Source organism: Opisthocomus hoazin, chromosome 2 (genome assembly GCF_030867145.1).
Source record: "Opisthocomus hoazin isolate bOpiHoa1 chromosome 2, bOpiHoa1.hap1, whole genome shotgun sequence".
NCBI lineage: Eukaryota > Metazoa > Chordata > Aves > Opisthocomiformes > Opisthocomidae > Opisthocomus > Opisthocomus hoazin.
The window spans coordinates 12,415,168-12,437,588 of NC_134415.1; the positions used below are offsets into that span (position 1 = coordinate 12,415,168).

General features: G+C 44.9%; 1 protein-coding gene across 1 annotated transcript; it reads right to left on the reverse strand.

The window, feature by feature from the left end:
• Nucleotides 1-600: 600 nt before the first annotated feature.
• On the reverse strand, nt 601-15,300 carry HNRNPU (heterogeneous nuclear ribonucleoprotein U). The gene is made up of 14 exons (XM_075412644.1): nt 14,346-15,300; nt 13,371-13,482; nt 13,167-13,240; nt 10,683-10,822; nt 9,025-9,124; nt 7,809-7,921; nt 7,143-7,406; nt 6,767-6,886; nt 6,123-6,251; nt 5,584-5,752; nt 4,812-5,051; nt 4,168-4,370; nt 3,181-3,252; nt 601-2,767 (listed from the first exon to the last, which is right to left on the reverse strand). Exons 1-14 carry the CDS (start codon nt 15,094-15,096, stop codon nt 2,714-2,716), a joined length of 2,541 nt encoding a protein of 846 aa, XP_075268759.1. The 5' UTR covers nt 15,097-15,300; the 3' UTR covers nt 601-2,713.
• Between the last annotated feature and the right edge of the window lie 7,121 nt (nt 15,301-22,421).

A 22,421-nucleotide genomic window follows, 5' to 3' on the forward strand; every position in this document is an offset into this window, starting at 1 on the left:
TGTACCTCACTAGCTGCTGCACCACCGCCAGTGGCGTGGCGGCTGCCGTAACGGCTCTTTTCCTCGTTAACTGCGAGAAGTTAATCAATGCTGCAGCTGGCTAGGCCCTCTCCTCACCTTTCTGCAGCCATCAGCTACATTTTCTATTGCCTTTTTGCAACACAAACTGCAAATTTAAGTGCTTTAACATAGCGATGGCGTAGGCGAGGGCTTTTCCGTACAAGGCCTTGTGACACGGTGAAATAAAGCCCCTCTCCAGACCCAGCTGGGGGAGCATCTCCCTTGCGGGGGGACGCGGGCCGAGGGCAGTACAGCCTCAGGCGAGGGCTGGGGACAAGCAGGGACATCCTTGGGCTCCTGTGCCCCCTTTCCAAACTACACTTGCCCCTGGGGCTTGCCATGAAGCTGCTCTGAACGCTGAACTTACCAGAACAGCTTTCTCACAGAGGAGTATTTTTAGTAGAAATACTCCTCCAAGGGCAGGACAGGTAAAGCACTTTCTCTCCAGTGTGAATTTTTCCTTTAACACCATACATTGAAGGATTTAAAACAACACATCCCAGATTTGTGAATGAAAATACGAGCTTTACAACCGCATAGTAAGTGTAGGCTCTTGTATTTCAGTTTAGGACTATATAATTTTATAGAGTACCAAAATAAGCAAAGGATCAGCACTCCGTACAAAGTGTTAGTTCCTGTGCGGAGGGTAGAAGGGAGAGGGACTTTAATTACACTATACTGTTTTTTGCAATTCTAAAGAAAATTCCATTTCCAGCAAAACAGATCTGGGTTCCGATTCCCCACGTTTCTAGCTCATTAAGTAGTGTTTCTTTCAAGACATTTACATTGCTCTCATTTGAAGTCAAGGGATGATTTAAAGCACTGTTAACAAGGAGGTGGTGCTGTTAATGTTTAATGTCAATACGCAATGTCATCTGCTATAAAGGCCAGAAGAGCGACACAACGTTATCTTTACTGCTGCGGAGTACCAGGAACCGACTAACAGAGGCGGCAAGTTCCAGGCGCGCCACCGACGCCAGGTCTGGGCTGCGGCCGGGAGGCTCTGCCAGCCTGAGCCCTGCCCAGGGAGCGCGGCAGCACACCCCGCACCCCGGCAGGGACACGTGTTCCCACATCTGCACCGCCAGCCTGACCTACGGCGGTCACAGCTCTGCCCCATCGTACAGCATTGAAATGTGAGGAAAGCAGCAGCCAACATCGCCACTATAATTTTACAAAAAGCGTAAATCTGAAGAGCAGTTAAAACAACTTGAAGCTCTCCCTTTAACTCCAGGATTCGTTCTCCACGACAACCCTCCTCCTCTCCTACTCCCTGTCCAGTTTCTCGCCCCGCTCCTTCCCTAATGACCATTTTACAACAAATAGGTTAAGTGGATTTACATGATGCAAGCGCAACTCAAAGACTTTTGCCCTATACATATAACCACGTTGAATTGTGAGATTATACACGTGATATACCTCTGACAGAGCAACCACCGGTTTAGATTTTTAAAGAAACACAAGTATTTCAGCATGTACACAGTAATGAGTTTTAAACTGTCCAACATCATCGCTTTCATACATTCTGTTCCTTTTTATAGCCTTAAAGGGATTTTAGACCTTGACGGCAACAATCCCAAAACAAGAGTAAAGTGAATTTATTTTATTGCAAACAAACGTCTAGAGTTAAATTTCTCCACCCACTTTCTTTAAAGAGAAAAGGAATCAGCAGGCTAAGGAGATACACCCATTTGAGAATTGACATGATTAAAAATTAGATATAAAATGGGTGACTCACAGTTTCATTAGCTTACAAAATGGTGGAGTAACTACTACAAGCACACTAGGTATACAGTATTTTGTGGGGAAAGAGTTATACAGACACACAGCTAACTTCATATAGATCCCATTAGACAACTGGATTTACAACAAGTTTTGTTTAATAAGAAATGGGCAAAGCCAGCTTCTTTTCAGAATCAAAATGCAGAACAAATGGAAAAAAATTATGGTGTTGTACCTTCACAAGTTTGAGCCTCCACAAATAGTGCAACCAAGTTTTACAACTTTGAGAGCTTCTACATACACTCCACCTTCGCTACTGAGCCCCAGGTGACCTCTTTGCCCCCGACTTCTCATTTGAGTTCCAAATGTTACAAAAAAGTCCTAGTTATTGCCAGAAACTTTCACCTCCCCTCCTCCCCTCCTCACCCAGCAGCTTCATAGAGAGGATGGAGTGTAATATGGAGCTTTACAGAATCGCATGGTGTTCGTGAGGGCTGCTCAGGAGCCTCCGTACGCATCTGGTTGCTAACATTTGTATTGTGACACGACTCACGACTGTTTCTTAGAAATTGGGGGATGGGGAAAAAGGAGAAAATTCTTTAATAAAAAGACACCAGGTACAAAGCAACGTTTTACTTTTGTTGTGGTAAAAAAAAAAGTCACATTTTACAGATAAAATGTAGAACCCTGAAATACTGACACATTCTCTTATCGTGCACAATGCTGAGGTTCTCTTACGAATCACTTTAAAACTGCAATTAAAAATGTACAAAAAAAGAAAAAGAAAAAAATCAACCCACAAAGCTTCTAAAAAAGGAACCCGCAGGCACTTCCTCTTGTGGAATGTTTAAAAAGTTAGCCTACTAAAGAAAACAGTCGACTTCTTGTGAAGGTTTTGGAGAAATATGTATCAGTTCATTTATTTGGGTATTCAATAATATCCTTGGTGATAATGCTGACTCCATGGCTTCTGACCCCAGAATTGCTGCAATAAATGGATAAATAGTTAATTTTAACCTGTAATCACACAAGGGTTACATCTCTTACAGAAAATCAAGTGTTTAACGAACACCTAGTTCTCCTGGAGCTTTAGCAGACTGAAGTCCTCTCAAGTAACAGCAAGTTCCTAAAAACTGAAGGCAGTTAAGAGCTTGCTTCACAGCAGTAACGTGAAGCCAAATACTACATACCATTAAGACCAACAAGCCATAGCTGTTACTTGATAGGTCAAGACCATCAAGCCAGATTAAGTTTTGCACAGAAAACTATTTATAGTGGTATTACCTAGCATTAGAAGATTTTGCTAACCAGTCTTGATTACACATCTAGTTATTTCAGACAGTGTTGTGAAACATTCAAGTTAACGCTCAGTGAAAAGGCAAAGTTCCGACTACTTACACCCTGCTGCCACTGGTTGTAGCCCTGAGATTGGTTTTTGTAGCCACGATTATTTCCCCTTCCTCTGAAGTTCTGCAAGAAGACAACAGTTTTCAACTACTGCATCTATACGGGTTTTTCGAAGTGTACAAATATCAACCTTCCTATTACCACCAAAACATCACATGCTATACAGAACTTTAAAACACAAGGTATCAGGCCTAGGTTAAAACAAACAAAGCACCTCCCTAAAAAACATCAGAATACCCTCCCCCTCCAAGCAACTGCTTCTGAAACACAGGACAAGAGCCTCAGAATTAACAAACCAGCTCCAACTGTTGTTGCCAGTGGTCTGGAAAGCTGGCTAATCCAGTTTTGACTCACCCCATTTCCAGCTGCTACACTGCACCAGGACAACTAAAAATACAAGAGCTTGCCTATTTTTAGTTAGGAAAGGCTGTAGCTGCTACAAGGATGTGTTATCTCATAAGACAAAAGGATATGGGTCATACAACTGAAAATAGAAGAGCTAGTCCTCAAAACTCCAAATAAAAGTTATGGTACAAAACAGGGACATTGCTACTACTAGATAAAATAGTGCATTTCCCCTGTTTGTCAGGGTCGGACAAACCTGAGCCATGTTTACCAGCTTGGGCTCCATCTGCTGGCTCTTCAGCAATCCAAACCACCTTTTCAAATACTTCCACCGATATTCCATCGGTTAATACCTACGCTACTATGTCTTTACTAGCTGCGTTTGATACTAGACACGAAAACAAAGACTCTCTCCAGAGCTATTTCCAGAAAGTTACCCCCACATCTGCATCAGAACTGCCCACACAACATTCAAAGCTCTGGGGACATCACTAAACCGGAAAGCTAGGCCTTTTAGTGGGGGATTAGTGCAGCCCCACAGCCCAGTCTGTGGCTATTCACATCCACCAAACCTTTCAAACATCATCATCAGGGGTACTGTACTTCAACTAATCAACCCCCCAGAAGCATCACCTGGTTGTAGTTTCCCCTGTTGGGCATGCCACCTCTGTTATAGTTTCCTCTGTTTGAGTAGCCACCTCTGCTTGGAAAGACAGGGCCACGCGGATACGGGTAGCCGATTGCCCCACTGCTGCCACCGCCGCCGCCACCACCGCCACCGCCTCGCTGAGGCATGTTGCCTCCCCTCCTGTTGTATCCACCACGATTGCCAGGGACTGCAGGGAGAGAGTTACTTCCATCAAGTAACTGTTTGGGCTGCAGTACTACTTATGTGAAGATTATTCAAAATAATGATGGCACAGATAGAAGATGTCCAAATTCAGTGCAAAAATTTCAATGCAAAGATTAAGTCATCTGGTCAGAGTGAAAAATGGTAATTTAACCATGTGCTACCCGCCCCCCCCGTACAGTCTGGTATATAAGCTAACACCAAATCTAACAAAAACTCAAAGCTGTGCCTCAAACCACAACAGTGTAATCTAGGATTTTGACAATCCTCATTTTGAAAGCTGGACAATTAACTTTGCACTGACACATTAAACATGCTGACATCAAGGTTCCCACTACATAATAACTGCAATGCAAGTACTACAACCTCTCCCCCCCCCGCCAGCTGCAGCAACCTGTAAAATTCACAGGCTTATTTCTATGCTCACCTCCTCCTCTGAAGTTGCCCCGCATGTTGAATCCTCCACGCCCTCTCTGACCCCTATTAAACTGATTTTTATTGCTCTTCTTGTTCTTCTTTGAGCCAGTGTTCTGTTTCTTTTCTGGCGGGAGAGATTTCTTACTTTCTTCTTTATATTGCTCCAAAAGCTTCTGAGCTTCTTCTTTTTGCAACTCTACATAGATTATCTCATCAAAACATTCTGCTACCTCTGGCAGTGTGAAGTTCCCTATAATTGCAAAAACACTGAGTATTCAGCATCTACATTCAGCTACAATCTAAGACATAATTTAGCCACCTTTCTCCAATTCTTCATCCCACCCCCTGCATTCCCTCAGCATTGGGACAAAATTACGTAATTTGAACATTTAAGAAATGTAACAGTGACAAAAGGAATAAACAGATCTTCATGGAGTTGCCAGTACTGTTCCAGACCTTGAAAACATTCTGCCTGTATCTTTTTTTCTTTTATAAGCCTCCACTCAGAATACCAGTTTCTGCCAAATATGTCACTTCTATAGGGCACTTTATGCCAAGACAGCTTTGTGCATCTGCATGAAGCATATCAGCATAACTGAGTAGTGTTAAGGACTGCAGCAGAGGGAACACAATATAGTGTTATCCTACAAGTTACAGTAGTCTTCCAGTTTTGTTTAAGTACAGCTGTTTAAGATAAAGTGATTTTTTAGACTTCACGTTTACGTAATCCTTTAAACAGATACTCAGCATCCTAGAACACGGTATAGGATTATGTTCCATGCCTTTCATTTTGAGAACTGCATGCTCTGGAAGATCTTTTCCCTCCACCTCTGCCTTCTTTTGTGTTCTTTGCTTGTAGTCTTCATCTTTTGGGCAAACAACAACTGCTTTGCGCTGGAAGCCTGCAAACAGGCACATTTTTCTCCTCTGCGCAGCTGCAGACACATTTGTCTGAAAAAAATGCAGTAACTTACTACACGTAGCTGTCATTGTAAGAGTTAAGGAAGTCAACTTATGGTGTATAGACTTCACCTCTACAAGAGCTTGCAATGAAGTTTACAAATAACTGGACATAAAGATGCTGCATAATGCAAAGTTACGAGCTCATATTCACGTGTTAAAACACTAATCCTCCCACATCCCATAAATCCAAAGCAGTTCAGACAAACATTTGTAGTAATATCTCAACTTTGTGTCCCCTGAATGAGTAGTAAGTCAGTAAGTGAAACCACCACTATTACAATGTAACTTTAATCCCATTTAATTACCACACTACAGCCTACAACACATTTCCTTAACCATTTTTCACTGAAGCTTCTACCTGATCCAAAATGAAATTCCGCTTCTTACGAGCTGCAATCTCAATGAACTTTCCAAGACACTGTGGCGCTCTCTGCAACAGTGTGTTAAGTTTTCCAGTGTCCGCCATCTGCCGCTTAAAACCTGCAACCTACGGAGAGATTTCCCAGAGTTGAAGCAGTCCTTGTACATGTGGCCAACGTTTTTCTTTGCTGAATACTTTTTACCTCCCTTCAAGGACTGTTCGATTCAAGGCCACGCCTACAATCTCATAACTGAAATTCCCAAAGTCTTCATAAGACAAAGAGCTTTTTAAACAAACAATCTAGGTGAATCAATACAGCTGAATCTAAGGTATACTCATCACATCACTAATTCAAAGCTACATGCTCTGAGGACAGTGATATAAAAAACAGAAGTAAAAATACTTACACAGTCAACAGCAGCTGACTATTTCTTATATAGTACCAAAAAAAGCTTCAGAATCCTGCTGTGCCATGCATAAGCAGTGGCTCAGCAAGATAAAACTCTTTAATAGTCACTAGCTAACCAGCAGCTGGTTTCTTACATTTCTTTGATACAAAAGAAGCCCATGGCAGCCAAAGACCCTGAATTTACAGCAAGTCTTTAACGTATCAACAAATAAAATGTCGTATTATCACTTACCATCATTTTGTCCATAATAGTATTTGTCCCAAGAATGTTGTATTTCCCGGGATTGGCTGCTGCATGTTTAGTAACCCATGTAGTCTTGCCAGCTCCAGGCAAGCCAATCATCATCACCACCTAGGATGACAGGTTCTATACTTGAGATACTAGTTCAAAGATTTTCTTCAGCATTCAACTTAGACCAGCAAGCCTAATGGAAACTGGAGAGGGTGGTGGTGTGTGTGTGTGTGGAGGGGGGGGTGTGAAGAGTCATGGGATACCAGATACTAAAACCCCCCCACAAAAAGGTCCGAGTTGTGTAACAGCCTGCTTAAACTCCACTGCTTCTGTTCATTTATCTCAACAACTCAGAGGTTACCAACAAGAAACTTACCTCACAATCTTTCTTTTGCTCAGGTCCCTTTGGTCCTCGGACCCTGTCCTCCAGGGCAACCTTCTGGATGAAGGTATACTCTTCAGGTACAGGAAAGTAAGGTTCCTCCTTCTGACCAAAGTTGAACTCAACTGCACAGTTATGGCAGAGAACGTGTGGGAAGAGTGGCCGCCCATCAAGAACTTCCTTACTTATTTTGAAGGCAACACCAAGCTCTTGTCCGTTCTTGGAATACGAGAGTTCCACTTCATCACCATCGAAATTCTGGTTTTCAAACAAAGCGTTAGTTTGGATAAAATGACTCACCTCGCTCTTTAAAGCTGTATTAGTCATTTCACTATACTGACTACATTCTCTCAACTTCTGTAACACTCTTACACCATGAAGGAACTACTTCAAGTTTTCTCTTGAGTTACTGTCAATGATAATCTCTTTTAAGATCTGATTTTTTTTGAAGGCTTTAAAGACATTTGTCTGTGAATACAAAATCTTAACATGTTGACGGCAGTCATTGTTGATAATACCTGCCATTTCAACCTCCTCCCTAGGTTAAACAACTTGTCCTGCTCCAAGTTTTTCTGTACTTGGCTTACTGCTTCTCAAATCAAAGTGGTCTAAAAATTCAGGGATGTTTTTCCTCAAAAGAAAATGTAAGTGAAAACTTACAGCAAAACATCCGATCACATCATTTTCATCAAACTTCTCACCAAAGTCTTCGGTCTCACAATTGCATGTCTTTATTCCTTTTAGAGAATACCCATAAGAAAATTCTTCTTCACCTGAAGAAATAATTTAAGCTTCTTAAAAATTGGTATTTTCACCCAACCTTTTAGAAATACAATCGCTTTACAGCTACTTAAGTAAGCCGCTGTTCAGAATGTTTTTATTAATGCCAAAACAAACTGTGACCCCCCAAACACCTACAGCTTGTTCCTGTATTCAAAAATACTCTCACTTGAGGTGGAACAGCATTGCTTCCCCCATACCAGTTTGAAGAGCCTCATGCTGCTGGTTCCAGACTCAGGCTGACATAAAGCCGAACTGTCAGACAGAGACATAACTAAGTATTTTTAAACTCTGAAGACCTGATTATGCACTGGTATACCTGTAACGCAGATAGTCAGAAAGGCTTTCTGAATTTAGACTCCAGGAGCACTTACCCCTCCCCATTTTAAAGGGAGTTCAGCAGACATTCAGCATATACGACAGCTGAGGATGAAGCTGCAAGGTACAAGCTAACAGGAAGTGTCAAACACAAGGACTCAGGCGGAACTTTAAGTACTTAAGTAGAAAGCTGCTGCTGCTGTCAGAACATACCAGTTCATACACATTTCCCACAAAGATATCTCTCAGCAGCAGGTATTAGTTATAAATACCACTGTGATCAGTTCTCATGTATCTAATGAAGCTGTACTTCCTCCTACCTACTTCCAGAAATGAAGATTCTCCACCCAAGCCAAAAGAATGATAGTGCAGTTATCCAGGATTTTTTTTCCCACTGGTTGTCTCTTACACTCCGCCCCATCTTTTTTTTTTTTTTTAAAAAAGGGGGGGAACTCTCTTCCTATTTCTGACACTACATGGGAAGGAGAAATCCTTACATCCTTCAGGAATGTTTTGCACAACCCATACCTGACCAGTGAAAGAATTAACTCTCAAATCATGTAATCCTTGCACATCTGAATACTTAACGGCTTTATTTGGTCCCAGTAACAAACTTTCTCGCACCATGTCCAGTGAACGATTGAAGTTAAGACCACTCTTCAGAGCACAAGGACTACAATCACTAAGCTTTTCCCTTCCACTTAAGAAAAAATGACTTAAAAATCTCAACCACGTACACAGTAAATAATACAAAAGTAATCAAATGCTGAAGTCTTACCAAGCAACATTCCGCTTGTGTTCAGTGACCAGCCAACTCGCACTTCATGTATGTCAATGTCTTTTGTATACAGGTGTTTAACAGGAATCTTTTCTGTAACCTATTTTTAAATTATTCATTAAAAGGTATGTAGTATTTATTAGACACTAACAAGATGGAAACACAAAGGTAGCATATGTAACCTTTCCACTATGGTTAAATCTTTGCTAAGACTGAGTAATCACCTTTTGCAAAAATAAAACATGCTTAAGTATGTGAAATCACCAGCCAATCACTAAATCGTTACACCTCCTGATTGAGCAGCGAAGATGCGAGATACCATATACCTTCAAAGCACTTAGTCATAGCAGTTCCTCTCAGCAGCCAAAAGCCTTAACACTTTCGATACTGTATTAAAATCACAAACAGGATGTATACATATTTTTTTACAAAATAGATCACCATAAAGTTGGTATTAACAGTATATTACTTTGCCAACAGAATGTGGTAATGGATTAAAAAAAAGAACGCTTTACACAGACTGAGGAAAATATTACTCTCATCCCTTTCCACAGCAAGCAGACTTCCTGGGCAAGCTGCCAGCTTCCAAACAACATAACCAGATTCAAAAAAACCCCACCTAAAAGCAATGGAATCTGCAGGCAACTAGCTATTTTCTAACTGCCTTTACAAACTTCACCAAACTGAAGCAAGAAACTGATCCGTATCCTACCAGTTTCCACAACTATTTGAGTCACGTGACCGAGGTGAAACTGATTCGAAAGTGAAGGGGGGCAATAAATACTGACATCAATTTCACTTCATTGGCCTTCCACAGTGAGAGGTGCCAACAGACACACAAATCACTCAATGCAAGAGCATGGAGAAAGGGATCACTACCCACTCCTCATGGTAGTGGTTAGATTTGAACGTACTAGAGAAAGAGAACAGAGTAAGCATTTATATACACAGGCACATCATACGCAAAGAAGCCTTTAATATTGCGAAGTCAGAAAAAAAGTATAAATCAACCTTTGTGCCTCCAGCTATTCTTTTGTCAACAAGTTGGAGAAATCCATTTATTACAAGGCTGAATGCTCTTTGCCATTCTTACCCTTTAGCAGAACTCTTGCACTCAAAATTCAACAACATTCATTGCATACATAAGTCAGAATTACTCAGGCTGGAAGGGACCTCTGGAGGTCATCTAGCCCAAATCCCTGCTTAGAGCAGGTCCAACTCAAAGACTAAGTAAGAACAGAAAAAGGGCTGCTGGGATAATTTATACCCCCTTTAAAAAAAAAAAAAAGCTAAGCTTTCTGTAATCTTCAGAAAGTACAAGAAAACTTCTTACCAGTAAGTATGAAAATTCTGCAGGTGTTGATGCATGACATGCCAAATAAAATCCTTGGTTCAAAACTGAGACCAGAAACTACACATTTCGGGCAAATGCAAGCTGCCTTTTTTTGTTAAATGGAAGTTCTTATAAAAGAGGAAGCAGTTTTGCAAATTGAGCCATCTTTTATCAAGAATCCTTTAACAGGCTCACAAGAGAAGGCCGCCTGAAAGTTCTGTTCACTTTAGTTTCAACTAAGTACAAAAAAACCCCCTGAAAAGTATAAACAATATTACATTTAGGCACACAAAACAGCCTCCCACAAAACATCAGTTTAACTCACCTTCATCTCAAAGCAGACTTTGCCTTTGGAAACTCCGTATGAGGCTCTCCCTCCAGCCCAAAGGAAAGCAAAGCTTTCCATGGTCAGGGAGGAAGCGCTAAACCGGTCTCTTGAGATTTTAAAATGCAGGTCACAGTTATCTGTTAACATAAAAATCGTTGTTTATTCTTACTACAAAATAAAGCACAGCAGTCTAATTTTATGCATTAGAGGTGACTTCAGCTTTCAAAGGTGATTTTCAAGACAAACTGCCAGCAAGTGCTCAGCACCTTTCAGGAAAGCAACTGAACACAGGCCTAGATAGAGCTGCAGGCTGACACTCAGCCAAAAATCCTGCGAAAAGCTAGTTAACAAGAATAATTTTAAAGGTGCCACCTTCACTTCTGCCACCAAATTCCCCTCTATTTCTTCCATCTGCTTAAAAACTTTAATTTCACCTCATCTATTTAAACCTTTTTGGTCAGTTGCCTTAAGATACTTCCATCAGCACAGGGCAAAGGAACCCACATTGTGTTCTTTGCATTATTTGCTAGACACTTTTTTTTGAAGCGGTCTTACCTCTCATGCCCAAACCTAAGGGCAGCTGAGAAATAAATAGTAACACAAGTATTTTTGTTTAAGTACTGCAAGTAGTCTTTGGTTAATATAGTTATTTAGCAAGTCCAATTAGATTAAGCCAATTAAAATAGTCAGTTAAGTCAAATGCAGACAGGTTAAGCACGCAGAATGTGGTAAGAGAACCTACTTCACCCAAGTAACACAATCTGCACTATGAATTCACCTATCCCTGTAAGAACTTAAGTGGAACCTTTGTACTACAGACATCTTCACAGCTGCAGCACCATGAAGTTTCAAACTGAGCTTCTAGTAGGTTTCAAAAAGACAATGCAAAATGGTAAGGTGAATCCACAGAAGAAACTCCAAACCTATTCAACAGTTACAAGAATGGAGCAAAATTAGCAAACAGTGAATTGTTCTGCTCTTGTATAAAATCTACATGCTGCCCGCATACCCCGAAATGCAGTCTTCCCTGTATTACTGGTAACTCTCATGCATGAGATCACCTTTTTGTTTGCATAAAGCCATCCCTAGTTGCAACTACAATATCTGTGATAGAAGTACTAAGGAGTAAATACTTGTATTTCTTGCATGAAAACCAGATGAAGTCATACAGAAGAAACCCACCTGTGCAGGTTACTTTTAGAACAACAAACGAGAACAGAACCTGAGGTTACAGCTTCCTTGCAAGAGACAAAAAAAACATTTAAGAGTGCTAAACCTCTTCTATGTCTGGATCATTACGGTCCAGAAAAGAGAGCGCCAAGTTGTTACACAATTCAGTCTTAAAGCTATGTTTGATTCTGTTCTCCAAGCAGTCTGTTGACACTCCAAACTAAATCACAAAGTTTGTCTCGTAACAAAACTTTCTACTGGAAATAGTAATAATGAGAAGTAGCTACTACTACTCAGGTACCGGGAAAATCAGAAGCTCCCACAAAGGTGGCTACTCACCAGAGTGGCAGCTAGAAACCTGAGATTTAGTTACCAAATATTAAGGATGGCATATTCAGCAATTTACGTGGCTGTATACTAATACCTCCTTCCATTTCAAAACACTTCTTGGGGAAAAAAAAACCACCTGGAACTATTACACCAGATAATGCTAAAATTTAAGCTTTCTGTCCATTCCTTTAAGAATGCAACATGTTCAAACATCACTTACTCAAGTTTCTTAATACTGCACAAAGTCCTTATACTTACCCTCAAGAACGGGTATGTCAAGTCTGCCCCAGCCGTGGCACATCACAATCACAGGAACATCTGCACCAAACCCCCCCCCCGCTGTCTGCAGGTACTTGTCAAGTTCTACACCCTTCTGACCAATTCTCTCTGACATTCCATCCACACAAATCACCTCCCTGCTCCACAAACTTCCAGACTGCATAAATGAGTCATTTTTCAGGAGACCTTACCTGATTTTTTGGTTAGATTTATCAGAAAACATGAGAAAAATACTCCAGTGGTTGGTACATAAATATGGCCTCAGCAAGTTATGCAAGAAGCTCACTTCACAAACTGTACTGCTGTAGCCATCTACACTATTGACTCTTTGAACTTTCTGAGGTGAAGAGCTCACGTGCTTTGTAATTAAGGTTCACACACTGTTTCTAGGGTGTTCTATGCTCGCTCTACACTTGGCCAGCTTAGTTTCCATACTAGCTCAGTGTTGTCGTTAAGATTTCTTCAGAAAAACGGTATGATTGATCAGAGATTTCATGAGGAAACAACAAACTTATGACTGCTAACATAACCATGTATTCCATGGTTATATGTACCCATATCCTTCTGTTCTTTTGTATACTGAAAGTATATTACTTGGTAATGAAAGTCAACAAATGCATTCACACCTTTAGAAAGTGTGGTTTTAAGATTAAAAGTGCTACACCACATCTTTCCAGAGTAAAGGAAAGCATGTTTACTCACAAGTATCAAGACACACCACTGTGTCATCAAAATGTTCATCTTCTTCTTCAACGGGTGGTTGAGGGGACTTGGCCCTGAACAACACAAAAACAAACAAGCAAAAAAGAAACTGAAGCTACTTACATTTTCAATGTGCAAACATAAGCATTTCTGTAACTTACTTCTTGTTTGCAAAGTGCTGCCCAGCACCAGGAGTTTGTTTACCTGCTGTACTTGTTTTCTTCAATGTATTCAAAATATCCACGGCCATGGTCTTCACGTGGTCTCTTCACTCCCCTCTTTTTCTCACCAGGTTTTTGTTCCGTTTTGGCATCTCCTGTAACAGAATTAATGATTTAATTACACAAAGCAACACTTTAATTGGGAACAAAACCCTGTACCACGGTTCTGGCTTGGGAAACGGTGAAGAACCTACAGCGCAAGAAAAGCAATCGCGCCCCGAAGCAGAATTTTGCTTTGCGCCACGTTAAAAAAAAAACCAAAAAAACCCGTCTCGAATTTTCTCAGAAATCCTCTGCTGAACGGCCTCCGGCCGGCGCAGCGCCCGCCACCCGCCCGCAGGGCCAGGCCCCGCCGAACGCCCGCCCGCTCCCACGCGGCGAGGAAAGAAAAGGGGGGGGGGTGGGGGGGAGGACGGCGAAAAACCAGGAAAGAAAGAAATTCCGGGGGAAAAAAAAAAAACAAACACAAAAAAAACCCTCCCGCGCGGCCAGGCCAGGCCGCCCCGCCCCGCCCCCGTCAGGGCACGGAGCCGCCTGGCCCGCGCGCCTGCGCCTCCTCCCGGCTGGCGGCGCGCGGGCAGGCGGGCGCGAGCCCCGCGCGGGGCCGCCCGCGGGGAAGGGATCCCGCCCGCCCCCGCCCCCACGGCACCAGGCCTCCCCAGCGCCATCCCGTGCGGCGCCCAGGGCGGAAGTGACGTCACGCCGCCCTGCGCTGCTCGGCACAATACAGCGCGCCCCAGCGGCCCCTCCGCCGCCGCCCCTCCCCCCCCCCCCCCCCCGGCCCAGCGGCCCCTTCCCCGCGCCTCCCCCCCCCCACCCCGCAACGGCCCCTCCTCCTCCAACCGCCCCGCCCCCACCGGGGCGCCCGGAGGGGAGCACGCGGTGCCGCGCGGGGGGGAGGGGGGGGATTAACGGCCTCCCCCCCCCCGCGCCCCCCCCTTCCGCCGCGCACACTCACCCCCGGCGGCCTGGGCCCCGGGGCGGCCGCCGCCGCCGCCTTCCGCTTTCTTCTGCTGCTGCTGCTTGGCGGGGCCCGCCGGGCCGGAGGGGGCCGGGGCCGCCGCCGAGGGGCCCGAGGCGCCGCTTTTCCCGGGGGCCTCCTTGGCGGCGCCGCGCGGCTGGAGGAGCGGCGGGGGCTGCTGCGGCTGCGGCTGGGCCTGCGGCGGGGGCTGCTGCTGCGGGGGCTGCTGCTGCTCCCCGTGCCCGTTGGCGTCCCCGGCCGCGGCCTCCTCCTCGTCGGCGAGCTCGTCTTCCCCCTCTTGGAAGCCCTGGTCGTCCCCGTTCTCATCCTCCTCCTCCTCCTCTTCCTCCTCGTCGCCGACCGCCTCCTCTTCCATGGGGCCGCCCTCGGCCCCCGCCCGCTCGCCGTTCTCCTCGCCCAGCTCCATGGCGTCGCCATCGGCGGCCTCCAGCCCTTCCTCGTCGTCGTCCTCCGCGGTGGAGGCCGCGGCCTGGTCGAGGCCTCCCCCCTGGCGAAGCTGCGCGGCGCCCCCGCCGCTCTCGGCCGCCTCCCCCTCCACGCTGCCGTTGCCAGGCTCGACCGCGCTGCCGGCGGGGCCTCCCCCGCCGGCCTCCTCCTGGTCTAGCGCGGCCTGGAGCCGCTCCATGAGCTCGGCCTTCAGGCCCTTGTCGGAGAGGCGCCGCTTTTTCAGCTCCTCCTTCAGCTCCGACACCTTCAGCTTCTTCACGTTGACGGGCGAGCAGCTCATGGCGGCGGCGGCGGGCGGCTCGATGGCTGGGCGGCGCGCGGGCGGCTCTGGGCTGCGGCGGGCGGCTCGGCTCGGGGCCCGGCGGGCGGCTCGGCTCGGGGGGGGGGGGGGGTGTCGGCGCGGCTGGTTCGTGCGGCTGCGGCAGCTGCGGAGCGGACCCGCCTGGCGCCAAATCCTTTCACCGAGCTCGCGAGGGAGACGCGCCTCGCGGGGCCGAGCACGCAGCACTGCCCGCCCCGCCCCCGCGCACGTAGGCCCTCCCCCCCCCTCTCCCCCCGCGCGCTACCGTAACGGCCGCCCGCGCGCGCCCGTACCGTAAATACCCGCCCGAGCGCAGCGGCCCCGCCGCGGAGCCGAGCGTGAGGCAGCGAGTGAGCGGCTGCGCCCGGCGGAACGGCCCGCTCCGCTCGGGCGCACCCCGCCATGTTAGGTTAGGCCCCAGTGAGGACCTAGGCCCCGTCCCCAGGCCCGGGCCCCGCTTGCAGGCCGCGGCCTCGCAGGCAGGGCCGGGCCTTCCCTCCCCTCGCTGCCGGGCGCGGGCCCAGGCCGCGGAGCTCATTGCATAAAGGGTTTGAAGCGAACGCCGCTGCTCGAAATAGCTCCCCCGACACAACCTCGCCGAGGCAGTTACATAAGGACAGAAGCGGAGCCATTTACCCGTCACTTCCCCGGCCACAGCACCGAGGCGTGTGCAGACGCGATCCTTCGCTAACCAGGCCGGGGCTAACAAAGCCGCGGGGCTGACAAAGCTTTTCCCAAGTGCATCAGCTCGCCACCGGACAAGAAGCACTACCCTGGAGCTTGGCACGCAGCCCATCAGCTAACCAGAACTGCTCAGTTTTCCCTCCCTTTCCCTCTGCACAGCACGACTTCAGGTCTCTCCTCAGCCACCAAGTCGCATAGTGGTTGAATTTTTCCAATTTGGTGAAAAGTTACTTGAGCACAAACAGCAGAGAGGGTTTCATGTAACACAAAGGCAGCACTGATCTACAAGCCTTAGGAAGCCTGGGTAAAAAAGCTAATTTTCACTTGCAGGAAAGAAAAAAAAAAAAAACCAAAAACACAACAAAAGGCAAATCAAACAACTAGAACCTCGGTACAAACTCCTGCTGAAGGGAAGGTGTTTGGCATGAAGCAGCTTTGTTTTGGTACAGGTCGTGTGGCCTTCCGAACCAGAACAGATTACCTTTACCTGCACCGAGAGGAAGGGAGGAGAGACAATGAAATCACCAGGTTTTAACTACGTGAGAAAAGGGCTCTTTTAAGCAAGTACACACCGCTCTGTCCTCAGTCAGGCTGGATCCATTCGGAAGAAACATGACTCACTCGGCAAGGTTAGCTCAACCAGTCACTGCACAACGGCTTGTTGGAACAGACAGGGAGAAATCCCTCATGCAATATGCACAGATGAGAAAAAGGTTGCCAGAACCTTTCCCTTACTATAAATGCAAGTTATTAGATTGTATCTCAGTCTAGTAGGTCAGAGTCATCTCAGCAGGGCAAGAAAAGGATAAGAGTGCATCAGTGCCAGGGAGAGGTCAGTGTGTGATCAAGCTGTGCTGATAGAAATCACTACCTTAGCTCTTTCATGAAGAAACGGACAATCTTAGCTACCTTGCTGAGGTACTCTTGATATGTACTGTTCTGCCAAGGTGAGAACAAAAGTAAACAGGGTTCACCTAGTTAATATCGCAACATTACTGACTGAAGCTTTCAGACAACTCTGCATTAATTTAGATGTCATCTGCCTGTCCAAACTCCATGTTCTTTTTTTGGATGTAAAAAAATTTAAACTGAAAAATATATCATTAAGGCTTTATGACTTGAATTGTGTCTGAACCTCAGACAGAGCCCTATGTTTAGACCTTGATCTGGCACAGGCCTCTTCACATGTTGAGCCATGTTTCTGGAAGAGCTTCATCGACCTGATGTCTGATAATCCCTCCCACTGCTGCAAACTTTGTAGACTGATGATAGATCATTTTAGGACAGTTTTGGATCCCTAAGCCTTGCCTTAAGTTAGCACATCTGCACACATTCACAGCATCTCCGTGTTACAGATGCCCTCATTCAGAATCACCCCAGAGCTACAGCCCTCACATGTAATCCCATTCCTGAACAATCTCATGTCTGCCTACTTCACTAACATGCTCACACTGCTTTACACTCCTGTTACCATGGAGAAACAAAACAGCTAACAGTTTTGAGGCACATCAAGAGATTACTTGCTTACCCTAAAGCATTCAAGCCTGTATAAAAAAGGCACAAGTACATAAAGCAAGAATCATATTTTTTTTTCCCCCCAGAAATTTAACACTACCAACCTGAGAATTTTTTTTTAAAGTTACTAAGGCTATGTCTTTATTAAACCACTTAGAAGACTGAACTTATATTTTTTTAAAAGGAGATTAATTCATCCAATAGTAGTAAGGGTACTTACTATCTAACCAACAATAGTAGTAAGGGTACTTACTATCTAACCACACAGTTAATTACGCTATCAAACAACTGTAGTAGGACTGTTTTCAGACCACAGTTATGTTACCTATTATTACAGAAGTGAGAGATCCCAGCTGATTTTCAGATGTCAGGTGATTCAATTGTGGCAAGACCAGCATTTCCTATAAAGCTAAGTACATAAAATACATACATAACCGAAATAGATGTGTGACCTTAATGACTGCCTCTCAATGTGAAAAAACAAATTAAGTTTTTTGCTGTTTAAGTTAAACACATATTTATTATAGGTTTGACTTGGGGAAAAACTCTCTAAGATGGCTCCCCTGTCCTCAGAGTCCTGTGTTTTAGGAATTTGCCTCTTCCCTATTCATACTTTGAAGGGGAAAAACAAGCTGAGGAGATACGCTCTCCTCATTGCTGTACCCTCTCTTAATTCACGTAGTAGATCCTTCAACTCAGCTTTTCTCAGATCACGCAGATAGATACCAGCCACATCCTAAAAATGAGCGTTTGGTAATGTGAACTTCTGAAACAAGAAAGTGCCAGAGGAAAGCACTTTAGCTTTAATATGCAAAGCTGATACTTGTATAACAATGGCCATATGAAAAACAAAACATCATTGCTGATAACCACAAATACTCCTCCATTAAAATTTCCCTGTCTGTGGTACCAAAATACATCTAGAAAAAATAATTCTCGATTTCCATTTAAATGGAAAGTGACATCTACCCGTACATAACAGATGCAATTCTATGCACTTTATTTATCCATCATATAACATTTTCCTTCTAACTGTGTTACTTCCTAACTTCAGAGAATGGTTTTCTCTCCAAACCAGTCTCCCCTCTCAAAAGTAATTTGGGATCCTTCCTCTGGGATTTAGCCCTTCAACAGATTTGTTACTCTGGTTTCCCTCACTGTTGTTTGCACTCCATTAGACTTTAATTAGTTGCTCTCCTCACCCCTAATGTCCTTTCCGTTAGTCACCCTTCGTCCTTCCAAATCCCTCTCCTCCTCCTGTTTACCAAGAGGAGTGACAAAAGGGTGACAAAAAGAGGAGCAGACTTTCAGGAGGGGACTGGATAGTCTCGGGGGTCCCATCCCACCTGGGCTTTTGAACCTGTTTGGAACCTTTCCATACACCTTCAGTGTTGCAGGAGGACCCAGGCGTTTATCTTTCCCCAGTTCTGCTCTCTCACAGCCTTCTCTGTCCTGTTCTGGTTCTTCTCATGCTTTACCCTACGTCTGACCATCACAATAGGCCTCCACTCTCTTCTGTATGTCCTTAACCCATCTACCCTCAATTAATATTGCCTTCCAGTTCCACATTCAACACACCATTACTTTAAAAGAGAATATCATTCTTGAAATACTCTGCTGCCTTTTATGATAGCAGGGAATGTGTGGAGCAAGTCTTTTTCTTTCTCCCTTTTCATCTCTCCTCATGAAATCCTCATTAATCATTATTAGAGCCAGTCAGAAATTTTCAGACATTTTTAAAGTGCTAATTTGTCACAAGTGAGGTTGCATGACAAAGGGTCAGTTCTGCCGATTTCTCAGCCCAAAGAAGCCCCTATGTGTATATCTCTATAGGTAGGCTCTATCTCTAGAGGCTCTGCCAGGAGGTGGGAGTTGGTTTTGGAGAAATACCAGGATGCTTGCCCTGTGCTCCTCTCTTTCCCTGACACGCACTACTGCTCGCTATCAGAGTCAGGATGATGAACTAGATTGACCTTGCCTTATACTATCTATAATCTCTCCATGTTATTTTAATATTAAATGAGGTGCAGTTCATCTCAGAAACGAGGCAGTCGTTTGCCATAATAAGGCCTATTATTTGCACAGGAATTAGATCAGTTAGGTCCTAAGGATGATTTCGAACCCAAGGACAGTTAGTGCCTGATTACAAGTAGAGCTAACAGTGTTCAAGTGACTGAAATTCAGGTTCCTGGCACCAGTTTCATTAGCTGGTTCACCCTCAGTAGGATCTTTCTCTTACTACACTTCTGCACAGCATTCCCTTTTCTGCCTAGTACCCTTTGACCTCCAGGTGGGCAGCGAGTAAAGGGTCAGTACACAAGTCCTGCTTAAGATCACAGGGTTATTTTACTTTTCCTGTGGTGGATGAAGTGCTTCAGCAGTCCCGCCAAGCAGAAGGAAGAGCTGCAAAACTACACTGGAACATCACGAATCAACCACAACCCATGTTTGTCACCCTTTAAAGGGCAACTACCCACTGACCCCATAGCAACAAGAATCCCCCTTTCCCCATTTTCAAGAAGTAGCTTTTCTTGCTTAAAAAAGCCAAAACCCAAACCCATGAGTTTCTGAGAAACAGTTTCTCAATTCAGAGCATTCACAGGCTTACAGAGTTTCCAAGCCTGGCATTGGCAAAAAGGCTGCATCCTCCAACATTAAAACCAGGATTCATTCTGGCTTTATTCAGAGTCATTCAGAAGTTTACTGACCACACACTTACTAAGTGTTACACATGAACTAGTTCATAAGAAGATATTCAGTTCCAGAAGTCAAGCATCTGCAGTTTCTTGAGATTTTTCTTGTAACCTGCCACTTACACACATTTACTAGAGTGAAGCTGTGAACTCAGGAAAATTACATAGAATAAACAAACCCCTCTGAATAGCAGTCAGTCTGTGAAAGAGGAGGTAGCATTGTAAATCAACTCCCAAAACCCCCTGTTTTCCTGCAAGACGACAGTGTGAAACAACCATTTCAAAAGAGTATCAATTAATCTCTCTAAGGGACTACTAAAACAACAAGAAGTAGGTTCTAAAGTTGAGTGTCAGCTCCAGTGTACCTACCTTCCTGCTCGTATAGCAGAAGACACATACGGTCAATATATGTAACCAAACCCAGCTGATCTCGGAAGACAGATGCAACAAATGTGTGGGTGGCAGGACAATTCACAACTGGCAGCCACAAGACCAGATCTTGCCTAATGCAACTTTTCTGTTCAACCTGACTTCAGAAAAAACAACCCCAAAACACAAACAAAAAACCCAAAGAAACCAAACACCGCCCCTCACCACCATCACTTAATGTCTAGATGACCACCTTCTTGGGCTGTCCTTCCCTCCTGATGCTCTGCACCCACTATAGTACACAAGGTACAATCCTGTCATCGTTTTACTCTTTGAGCCTGTTCAATACACCTTTCTCCTTCCCCTCTTGAGATGCTTTTGTCAAAAAAGGCAAGCAGCCACATGCCTTTTGTGGCACCAGAGTGCTGCCAGCTCTTGGGCCACCTCCTCTGTCCCCTCTCCTCAGCTCACAAAGAATGGCTTTCCACAGATTGGGAAGGCCTTGCTAAACAAAACCACATAAACCCCCTAAAACTTACAAGAATATATCATATGCTAACAAAAGGTACTACCATGGTTCAGCCACGTACCTTAAATCTGTGACAGGCAAAGCTTAATAAGCAAACTGTTTTGGAATATTCATTAATCCACATCAGCATGCTTTCAAGATGGCCCTTTTTGTAATGAGGACATGCCACAGCTGAAGCCCAGAGCATTCACAAAAGTACATATCCCAGCAACAAGATGCTTTATCCCTTCCTGAAGCTGTTGGCTTATTTAATTTCTATAGCCTCAGGAGAACTACATGCAGACAGAGGCAGGACCTCAAACTTCTCTCCAGCACTAGTTGCTACACAGGAAGCAAAAAGAGGAAAAGAAAAAAAAGCTAGATGTCAGGTAGCTTTACCTGTCCAGGCACTGCTCCGGCAGTCCTACAAGGCTGTTGTTACAAAATCCTGAGGTCTGTTAAAGCAGCTCCACGAGACACCAAAGCGTCAGAAAGCAACTTGGAGAGTGCAAACTTGGAAGTGCCTTTCCCCACAGTCTTGGTCTCGGATCTCTTCGCTCTTACCTTTTGAAGCGGCACCCCAAAGTTTAGTTAATTCTCTATTATGCCCCAGAATAAGTCAGCAGAGAAAAGGAAAACACCTCCACAGGGTCAGCGAGGGAAGGAAACAGAGCCTTCTCCTTTCTGCCCTCGTCCCCATCACACGTGCACGGGCTCACAAAGCTACACAAAACCTAACTAGTTACGCATTAGCAACCCACAGCACAAGCATTAGCGACACTTTAAGACTGTACACTATGCCATCTTTAAATCAAGAAATATAGAAAAGGAGGATAAAGAAATGAGGTCAGAAGTTTGGTTAGTGGGGTTTGCTTTTTTTTTTTTTTAGGAAACTGCATTTTATCCCATTACATTTACCTCCTTCTAGAATGCTCCCTGCAAAGAAAGCCGTTTTGTCACAGGCTGCTCTTTAACCTACTCTGCTGGAGCAAACCTGCTCAGCCTTTCTGTGTTTTCAGGATGAGGAAAACCAGCATAACCTCATAGGACAGACCCAACAGCAACAGAAACTCTGCTGGCAACACAATAAAGTAACTGCTAGCAAATGGCTACAGGTAGTTTCCTAGGAAAGCAGCCAAAAACTCAGTAAGCCCCCTGCTAACTCTGTAAGAAAAAATACTTGACAATAAGCATCAGAAGAAAAGCACTGTCACTTAACCTTGCTGTTCCACATCCATGGTCCAAGGGCTTCCCGGGAGCGCACCCTCGCCAGAAGGCATGCAGCCCTTCCAGCAGGAATTATAAACCACAGCCAGGTATCCCAGCAGGGCACGCTGCTTTAAAGGAACAGTGCCAGAAAAACTGGCCTTGGAGGCTGCTCAAAAGTTTTCTAGGGGCTTTCTGCTCTAAGGTAGCTAATCCTAGACTTAACAAGCTCTGAAACTACCCAGCTAAATTTGTCTGATAGCCAACATAAAGCAAGCCATTCTTTTAAATAACATCAGGCCAACATGTTTTGTGCAGCACCCTGGTTT